Below are 10,722 nucleotides of genomic sequence, written 5' to 3'. Positions count from 1 at the left end.
AGAGTGTCCCAATCCCTTCAGTACCGCCAAACACAAATTAATATTTTTTTAACAAAGACAGATAAGAAGAACAGGGAACATTCCATCGCGAGTGAAGCGAGCAAGCGGGAAAAAAATTGGCCTCCTCAATTATGGAAGTCACCAGCCTCCACTGGTCAACAACAGGTTCCCGAAATGCGCTCCTCTCACTTCTCACTCTCACCTCTCACGCACGCCTAAAGGCTCCCTGTGGCGCGGGAGCACTGGCCTTGTTTTGTGAAGTTTAGGGTCTAATAAACTTAATTACTATATAATAATAATAATAATAATAATAATAATAATAATACTCACCCACGAGATGAGCATTGACCAATGGAATGACAGGGTACTCCGTTTAAAAAGGAGCCGCGAGCCTCACACGTAACCATAACAAAACAGTCACCTGACGACGAACACGCAGCTTGAGGACAACGGTAAGATCATACGAACAACTAGTAGAAGAATACCAAAGTCGTTGACAACGGTAAGATCATATGAACTAGTAGTTCATACTAGTATATATTATATAGTATTCCAATAAACTATTTCTTGTTTAGGGGGGGGGGGGGGGGGGGGGGCGCGTTTCGGGACAGTCAGAGGAGCGCATTTCGACATGGTCACTATTACGCGTCTACGTAGCTACGCGCACGCTGTATTCTGTGTTTATTTGTGTTTAATGTAATGTAATTGCCATGTGTCAACAAAAGTGACGTAAGAGATCACTGGAAAGCAATGGGATCACAATATTTAAACAAATATGTGCGTTCTACCACCCAGTATGCTTACATTTTCAAAATCACATCTGGATAAGATTATACGCCAATTAACCACTAAGACAATCAATTATGCAAATTGATATTGCTTGCCTACGAGAAATGTTCCCGAACTGGAGTGACTGCAGTCACATTACGTTTAGACATGGAGCCCAATAAAGAGTAGGCCTAGCCTAGTTATAGGCTTTTAGAAAGGTTCGGTTGCTTTTTGTAACAGTAATAATAATCAAAAGAAAACAATAGCGTATGACCAGCAAGGAATAGTTCATTAAACTTGAATGCATGTCGACTGATCTTTTAAACAAATAGTATTTTCCTAGCCAGGCATCCTTCTAAACACATGGTAATCCATGCCACTGTAGTCACATATGGAACATCATGGTCACTATTACGCGTCTACGTAGCAACGCTGTATTCTGTGTTTATTTTTGTTTATTTTTGTTTAACTTCACTGTGTTCCAAGTTGTTTAGTCAACCGTCAAGGAAACTTCTTGGCCGACGGACGTCAACGTTTTGGGGAAAACGAGAGAAAGAACGGTTAGGGTTAAAAGAAATCTAAAATGCAGACCAGAGCCAAACTCCACCTTGTGCCAAACTCCACCTTGTCATGCAGGTGTCATGAGTTACCTATCGAGGTAAGAACCGTTATTATCCAGACATGGAAGACTTCTATTCTTGAACTGTCAATCAGGCTAAAGTGTCTGTAGAATGTACTTAAAGAATGTATATTTCATTGATTTCATTAACTGACATCTTATTTGACAAAACAAATGCATTAGAGAACTGCAAACAATATATGAGTGTACGATATTAGTAGCTAAGAGATTACAATTATCTTAATGATAATGATATTCCAATCCTGTCTAGATCATCACCCATATCCTGAGTTTTCTCCATGCGTCAGACAGGAAAGAGGCGTCTATGGTCTGCAGTAGCTGGTATGAAGCCAGCCAAGACCGCAAATTTCAGGTAATCCGTGGCCTGGGGTGGTCCAGTGGTCTAGCACCGCGGTCTACAGTGCACACATATGCCCATGTCGGCGTGGGTTGGAATCCGGCCCATGCCCGGCTGACATGCCCTCTCTCCCTTCTTCTCCTACTTTCCTATCTGTCCAATAAAATGAAAAATATGAGTGGGACCGCCCCCCAAAAAACTTTAAAGGTTTAACTAAAAATAACATTTTATTTTTATTTTTTATCAGGTAATCTGTGTGTGTGTGTGTTTACTGTCTATTTTGTAATACAGCCTTTTGTCCGCTTTAAGGTGGTGGTAAGTTGAAGGTTCGCGCGCACATTATATTCTCCCTCTGGGCTAAGCCCTGGATCTCCTACAATCCTAAATCCGCCTCTGGACTGCTCGGTTACCGATGTATGTGCGTAACCATAAAAATGGATCCAAATAGATTTGGTTGTAACTCTCTCACACTCTTATCTGTAGAAAAACCTCACCTTCAAGTTCCCAGCCTCCATGTCCTCCTTGGACCTGATCCGGGGCCTGGGCCTGCGCTCCAGCTCCAGCCTGGTCATCAGCCACCTGGACGGGTCCAGAATGTGGACCCGGGCCATGCTGCGGGAGATCGGGCTCCACATGGGCCCTCGGCTGGAGAGCCTGGCCCTGTCTGGGAGCAGTGTGACAGAGTCTTCCCTCCTGGCCCTGCTGCCTCACCTCACCGTCCTCCGGAGGCTCGACCTCAGAGGCCTGGACAGCCTCTTCATGTCTGGAGCCTTCCTGTCCAGGGAAGAGCAACGCCAGCAGGTGAGACCCCCCCCATGATGGTGATGATGAGGATGATGATGAAGGTTATGGTGATGAGGATGATGATGAAGGTTATGGTGATGAGGATGATGATGATGATGAAGGTTATGGTGATGATGATGATGATGATGATGATGAAGGTTATGGTGATGATGATGATGATGATGATGAAGGTTATGGTGATGCGATGGGGGAATCCTCTTGTTGCTAAATAGCTAATCATTACACAGGTGTTCTCGATAGTGAGTACATTTCTTTCAATGGACCTATATCGCTAAGCCACACCCCGAAATAGAAATTGTCCAATCATGTCACAGCAAAAGTCACGACAGGCAGAAAACTCGGACAAACAACTCTCTAATATCTGATGGTGAAAAGCTTCTAGACTAAATATTCTTGTAATCTTTTAAAAAACATGTCTATTACTTGCTGTGGTAAATCAGAAATCAGAAATTTGCCAACTCCCGCCATTGTAAGTCATTGAATGTCATTCAGTCACGGTCGGTCAGTCAGTCACTGTCAGTGAAGCGTTGTTTGTTTGTCCGAGTTTTCAAAGGGGGCGTGGCTTAGCGATAGGTCCATAGGCCTAGTAATCATCATGCTTCATCCTGTGGTCCTGATGTGGTGGATCCCTCCCTCTCTCTCTCTCTCTCCCTCTCTCTCTCTCAGGTCCGGGTGGCTTTAGCAAGTCTGGAAGAGCTGGATCTCTCTGACCTGCGTGACCTGTCAGACGTGACCTTCACCCGCCTCACGGGCTGCACCCCCAAGCTCCGGCGCCTCTCTCTGGCGGGCTGCCACATCGCCTTCGGGTTCGACCCCTACCGCGGCTGTCCCGTGGGGCCCGACTCCTCCGCCCTGCTCTCCCTGCGCAACCTCCGGAGGCTGCTGCAGGAGCAGGCCTCCACCATGCGCGGCCTGGACCTCAGCAGGACCAGCATCACCCCGGAGTCCCTGCGCTCCGTGGCCCAGGTGGAAGGTGTAATAGGATTATGTGAAATTTTCCTTCTCAGAAAAGTGTCTTAACATTAGGAGACGTGACGTTTTTATACAGAGGTTACATTTCATTTACATTTACATTTTTGGCATTTAGCAGACGCCTTATTCCAAAGCGACTTACAATCAATACATTTGAATACTAAGCATGTGAATCATCAGTCCACCATTCGTTGCAGGAAGAGTAATCTAGCTCAGGCCCGGGGCCATTGATAGAAGGAAAAACCTTCTCCCTATCACCTTCTTCTAAAACATAGTTGTTGTTGTTGTTGTTTTTTTTACAATGGAGAAACAGAGAAACAGCATAAGGGGGGCAATAGAAGTTCTTAGGGACACAGTAGAGGGGAAAGCAGGTGTCTTTAGGAGACGTAGTGGTGAGGGACAGAAGATGTCTCAGGAGGAGCAGTTAAGGTGTAACCTGAAGACATAGGTCTTCAGTCTACGACGGAAGATGGGTAGTGACTCTACCGTTCTGACAGCCGTGGGGAGCTCATTCCACCAGCGGGGAGCCAGTGTTGTGAAGAGAGGTTACAGTCACTCCCTCAGGTGGGGTTCAAGCCAATCACAGGCATTTCCTGTCCGCATCTGTGATGATGAGGGGGGCTAGCTGTGATGCAAATGATGAAGAGGTTATGGGAGATTGACCCCCCACTTTCTCTTAGAGACACAAAAGGTGGGAAAAAGGACACAAAGGCCACGAACTGGTCTGGTCTGGTTTCAGTACTGGGCCTGTGGAAAGTGCAAAGGCCCAGAACTGCTCTAGATGGCTCAGTCTCTCTAGGTGCAGGTTAAGGGAAAAGAAAGCAATTAGATCTTAGGTCTGTGATCGTTTAAATGTGTCTGTAGTCTAGCCAATGTCAAGTTTCAAGTTTCATTGTAGTTTCCAAGAGGTTGAGGTCGTTTTAAGTATGTTAATCCTGCCCAGACAGTCTGATTGATAAGAAGACAAAATGTCTAATCTCAGGGTATCCGCGGTGTCTTGAAAAGTATTAAAAGTTGATAGATCAATTTTGGGAAAATCCAGACCCTTAATAAGTATTAAAAAGTATTTTCTGAATTAGACTCTGTCCAAAGAGTTTGAGTCCTAAAAACTTTTAGTAAAAGTTCGTGAATTTATTAGTTTTATTAAAAAACAAAGATGAACCGGAAATTCTGTTGTATGATAGTGGTCTAGTCTATTGCAAACTAAAACTGTTAAGTTAAAGGTGTCACTGATGTAAACGGTTACAGCTCCAAGTGGCGGTGAGGTCTGGAAAAATATTGACAAGGTCTTTAAAAAGTCATAGAAAGGTATTGAAATTAACCTCAAGATTCCTGTATATACCCTGTCTAAGTAATCATTTTCCCCTACAAAGGCCTCTCCCTGGAGGAGCTCCATCTGCGGGACTGTAAGGAGCTGACGGACCACTCTGTTGAGATGCTCTGCAAGCACCAGCCCGGCCTCCGGAGTCTGGACCTCAGCGCCTGCACGGAGCTCACCAACAGGTCGATGCTGGCCGTAGCCCTGGGGCTGAAGGGCCTGAGGCTCCTGTCTTTGTCCGGGGACTACAGGATGACGGTTAAAGGCCTGGCCGACCTGATGGCTCTGCCTGAGCTGAGGACTCTGGACCTGTCTGGGCTGAGGACCCTGGACCTGTCTGAGTGTCTCCACGTCAGCGGGGCGGAGATGGTGAAGGGGCTGTCTGGCCCGGAGCCCAGGGCGCGGCTAGAGAGCCTCAGCCTCAAGAAATGCACTTATATCAAGGTCAGTTTGTGTGTTTGCCCTCCCGCCCGCACCTTGACCTCATGACTTTTTATTTTTATTTTTTTTAAACAATATTTTATTAGAAGGAAGTAGAACACAGTACAACACTTATGGATGCACAAATAAGGAATGAAGGTCCTTCTATTTTGGGGGGTTTTCCCTATGTCCACCCACCCATCAACCAAATACCTATTGCCAATATAAAAACATATTTAAAAAAAAACAATAATAATAATAAAACAAAATAAAATAATAAACTTTGACACAAAAAAAGAATCTTTGACAGTGGTATTTTACCGGACTGTTTCAGGATTTCAAGTACATCACTATGTGGACAATGTAGGTTTTGTGTGTGTTGTAGTGAATACTGAGTGTGCCCTTCCCACTTGTTCCATTGTTTTCCTTCTCTCTCTCCAGGACCTTGCTGTGTTCTCGTTGACTCAGCAGCTTGGCGCCAGCTTGCGGGAGCTGGACCTTACTTCCTGTGTCTACCTCACAGACCTGAGCGTGCGCGCCATTGCCAGCTACCTGCCGGCACTGGCAGTGTTGCGGCTGGGCTGGTGTAAGGAGATCACAGACTGGGGGCTGCTGGGGATGGTGGAGCCCACCAAGGAGTGTGAGCTCAGCAAGGAGATGGTGAGAGAGGGTGGTGTGGTGGGTTGAGTTGGGTGGGTTTATGGGTAGATGGGGGAGGAATTAGATTCAATCAAGTCTAGAGAGACCTAGTCTGCCCTTTATCCTATTTTTCTTTTCTACTTCTGTCACTGAATCAAAGCCCCCCCTTTAGATTTGAGAGGATTGGATAGATAGAACTCCACCTAGATCTGAAAATATTGTTCGTATCTACCCAATCCTACGGGGTCAGCATGTAGCCAATGGATCTATCGCTAAGCCCCAAAATAGAAATTGTCCAATCATATCACAGCAAAAGTCACTGCAGAAAACAGAAAATAAACTACAGAAAACTCGGACAAACAACTCGCTAATATCTGATGGTGAAAAGCTTCTAGACTAAATATTCTTGTCGTCTTTAAAAAAACATGTCTATTACTTGCTGTGGTAAATCAGAAATCAGAAATGTGCCTTCTCCCGCCATTGAAAGTAATTGAATGTCATTCAGTCACGGTCAGTCAGTCAGTCACTGTCAGTGAAGCGTTGTTTGTTTGTCCGAGTTTTCAAAGGGGGCGTGGCTTAGCGATAGGTCCATTCTAACCATCCTCCCTAGACCATGCTGACTCTGCAGGACAAGGGGCCCACCTATGGGAAAAAGGGTTTCTTCCGGCCTCCGGCCATACCCTTCCAGGAGCAGTTGAAGTGGAAGTGGCTGGTGACGGACGAGGACCTGGGGGCGTTCAAGGAGAGGGAGGGGGCCTCGCTGATGGCCCTCAGAGGCCTCAAGGAGCTCGACCTGTCCGCCTGCTCCAAACTCACTGACAGCAGCGTCACAGAAGTACGTGTTGCCATGGAGATTGGATTCTATCTATGACATGAAGTGATGATGACTATACATGGCATAAACTGATTGATATAGGGTATGGCATCAGGGGCTATAAGGCAAGGCAAATGAATTTGTATGGCACATATTCATACAACTTAATCTATACTCCTAGTGCTTTATATAAAACATGAGATAAAATAACAATTAATTAGGTGAAAAATAAAATTCTGTCAAATTAACACTAGAAGAGAGGGTGACCCCTGTGAGTAAAAAGATAGTATAAAGCTGTTTTGCAGTTTTTCTGTGTAGGAGGCAGGCTAAAAATAGAAGCGCCCTCTAGTGATCTCTGTGTGTAAATAGCAGATTTACATTCTAAAAAGTTGGCTACTATTTGACCCCCAAGGCGGCTCTACTAGTGGGTAAAATAGGCACGGCTGTTGTAGTGTTAAAAGCCGAACAAACGAAGTAAGATACAGTAACGACAGGGAAGGCATAACCGACTACAGTATATGATGACGTTGATCTGTTGACGTCCTGTCCCGGCCTCTGTCGGTGTGAGCAGGTGCTGCGTTTCCCAGACCTCCAGCGCCTGTCTCTGTCCATGCTGCCGGAGATCAGTGACGAGAGCCTGGCGTCGGTCGCCTGCCACTGCCGCAGCCTCACCAGCCTGGCCCTCAGCCACTGTCCCCAGATCAGCGACCAGGGCATCGCCCGCGCCGCGCCCAACCTCCTGAGGCTGCAGCACCTGTACCTGTCCTGCTGCGACGCCGTCACGGACAGGTGAGCGCCCCGCAAACTCACACACAGAAATACAGACTGTCGCCAGATCCAGATATGGCCGAGGCACACGGGAAGCGGCATATTGGCCGGCCGCTTCCGAGGGGGGTATAGGAGTATTTCTGGACTAGGATCCGTCGCGCAACACCGCCCCCTGGGTGCCGGAATAACGGTACTGGGCTCGAGGAGCCAGTCAGCCTAGTCTGCCTGGCGCCCTCCTCTGGGACTGCCGGCCACGGGGTCGTGCGGCGGATCCCATGCAATAGGCAGGGGATAATTGGATGCTAAGTTGGGTTAAATTGGCTACCAAATTGGGTGAAAAAGGGATAAAATCTGAAAAACAAATAAAAAAAAATAAATAAAAATACAGACTGTCACAGACAGGTGAGCGCCCCGCAAACTCACACACAGAAATACAGACTGTCACAGACAGGTGAGCGCCCCGCAAACTCACACACAGAAATACAGACTGAGAGAACTTTCAGAGACAAGTGCATCACAAACCTACATCCTGTTCCCTGAAGTGTGCAGACGTCCACTCCCGTACACAGATTTAGAAGCTGAGTTGATGGAATATTGTTGAAAAATAACCTGATGAGTATTGTGGTAAATGAATTAACAAACTTCAGCGTCATAATACTCGTCATCGTTAGCAAATTTACAAACAGTACGAGTTGTGTGAAATAGAATCATATAACTGTTGGCTACTGTACTGTGCCAGCTGGTTTGCAAGAGAACATGACCTTTGTAATCAAATCATGATAAGATAGAGAAGCTATCAGTTGACCATTGGGACACATCCTAGTGAGTGCACGCTAGCTCCCTCAAAGACATCAGTTAATGTAGATCTTTACTAGATCTTTACTACTACTTTAGTAGACTCTTTACTGTAGCGTCTATCGGCAGTAGCAGACTGGAAATTAAGTCAGCGATGGTAAGCACTCACCATTCCGGATATGACGGTACAACTGCATTGAGTTTCACACTGTAAATATTGTTCTGTGTAATTATTTATTTTTATAAAGTTTTTCAACAACAAACATCTAGACAGACAAGCCCACAACAAAGACAGACACGAGAAAGAAAACAAAAATATTATATTATATATATTATAAAAAAGATAAGACAAAACGCAAATGAAAAAGACGATAAGCAAGTAACTATTGTAAATAAAGACACATTCGTCATTGCTGCACAAGAGGAAACATGTTTTTGAGTTGGTGTCCTGTTATGTCCAGCTGATTGTATACAGCAGGGGTCGGCAATAGGCGGCCCGCGGGCCATTGCTGGCCCGTCACCAATAATATTTGGCCCAGCAGATTATTTTGAGAATGTCTTTTTTTTTTTTTTTTTTTTTTTTTTTACAATATCGGACCGACAGTCCCACAACGCGCCTATAATGTCCGAATAGAGAATCTACCACCACCTGAATAATGTTTATTGTACTTTTATTCATGTTGAGAGTGAATGACACAGAGACAGACAATCAGGCAGCGAGATGCACCGAAGCGCACTGACCCTGAACCCCTCAGAGTGAATCATAAGCAGGTGGACAAGGCGTGGTGCTGAAATAGCCGACATGCGGTGTGGTTTGAAAAAAATAACATCAGCTCATTAAATCATTCAAACGTAATGTTTACGTATGTGACTGCAACACACATATGAACAGTAACAAAGCAAATTCTGTTTAATTTTCTGAAAAACATTGACAACAAAATCGGCGCAAAAGTGGTGGTAGGCCTATGCTCCTGAAACGACAGAGCAAACGCGCTATTAGGGATAATAAGTACAATGAGCCATAAGCCATTCATTCAAAATATACAAAATACAATTAGGTTATTAAATACAATAACGACAGGCTTGGTACTCACTTAATGTGAAAAGTGGCATCTCCCATCGGTCACTATTTGCTTGATATCTGGTGATATTGACGTCACTTTAATCCGCAGGCAGTTTATTTTTATTTTTAATGCATCTATCGATTCCTCTCGTGCGTCTTTATCACATTAATTGAGGAAAAGGAAGACTCGTATGTACAGAAAGGGAACATTGTGAGCAGGGAAGATGTGAGTCTCACAACGGCTTTGCATTGATGAAACCAGGTAGGATGAACGTATAGTTCGCTGTCCATTCCTCTTTAAATGCCCTGTTTTCACCGTCAACTTTCCTCTTTAGACCTTTGGAGAGTGACATTATGTTTCTCTTGCTAGTTAGCAGGTGTTTAGCTAACTTCACCCGACACGCAAACAACCAATCCAATAATAATGTGACCTTGTCTGGAGGAGGGGGGAATCATTCAGAATAAAAGTATGTTAAATAATTATTAGAATAAGTTAGGCTGCGATACATCGTCAGTCCACACATTTATTATTCAAAACTATGGAAAAGGGTGAAACTACGTTTCAACGTTGTTGAGAATCACAACACAAACTCACTAGTCAAGCCTAATACTGCAACGAAATGGATTGGACTGCTACCTAGTTAACTACAACACTACTTTACATTGTTAGCAGGCTCACAAAACAAGCTGTGTTAGTTGACTAGCGATGTGTACATTTCTCGAAAGAAAAGTCAAAGCATTAGAACGGGTCACATTTTTAACAATCAATTACTTAAATTATCCTTTGATTATGTTCGGGCCCGCCATCTAGTGGCTAAAAATGTTTTGGGCCCGAGGCCAAACCTAATTGCCGACCCCTGGTATACAGGAAGTTTAACCTCGGTCCTAGGACCTTTGAATCAGATAAGTCTCTTATCCCAAAGACTGAATGTGTATGATAGCAATGAACTGATGTCTCCACAGGTCTCTCTCCATACTCCAACATTGTACGAGATTGCGGACCCTTGACATCTCCGGGTGTAAAGGTGTCTCTATAACATCAGTGAACCGCCTTCAGTCGAAGCTCCCATTTCTGGAGAACAAGTGCATCACAAACCTCCATCCTGTTCCCTGAAGTGTGCAGACGAAACACGCTGCTACCGCACACACACACACACACACACACACACACACACACACACACACACACACACACACACACACACACACACACACAGGGGTTGACCACTTCCATCTAGGGGCCATCAGAGGAACTGCAGGTACGGGGTTATGAGATGGTGACACACACACACAAACACCCTACAACACACACACAAACACCCTACAACACACACACATGCGCACGCACGCACGCACACACACACACACACACACACACACACAC

The 10,722-nt window shown here is 45.1% G+C and overlaps 1 protein-coding gene across 1 annotated transcript; it reads left to right on the top strand.

Moving 5' to 3' along the window:
• Window positions 1–1,351: 1,351 nt before the first annotated feature.
• On the top strand, window positions 1,352–10,452 carry LOC308170008 (uncharacterized protein; the record flags this gene model as incomplete). Its single annotated transcript, XM_080544739.1, has 9 exons — window positions 1,352–1,426; window positions 1,659–1,760; window positions 2,229–2,546; window positions 3,216–3,522; window positions 4,895–5,283; window positions 5,701–5,919; window positions 6,527–6,733; window positions 7,284–7,501; window positions 10,302–10,452. The coding sequence occupies 9 exons, from the start codon at window positions 1,352–1,354 to the stop codon at window positions 10,450–10,452; spliced, it is 1,986 nt and encodes a 661-aa protein (XP_080400865.1).
• Window positions 10,453–10,722: the final 270 nt, after the last annotated feature.

This window comes from Nansenia antarctica (genome assembly GCF_963989245.1).
Source record: "Nansenia antarctica genome assembly, chromosome: 14".
Lineage (NCBI taxonomy): Eukaryota > Metazoa > Chordata > Actinopteri > Argentiniformes > Microstomatidae > Nansenia > Nansenia antarctica.
The sequence above is the reverse complement of the archived record's forward strand: the minus strand, read 5'-3'. Positions and strand labels throughout refer to the sequence as shown.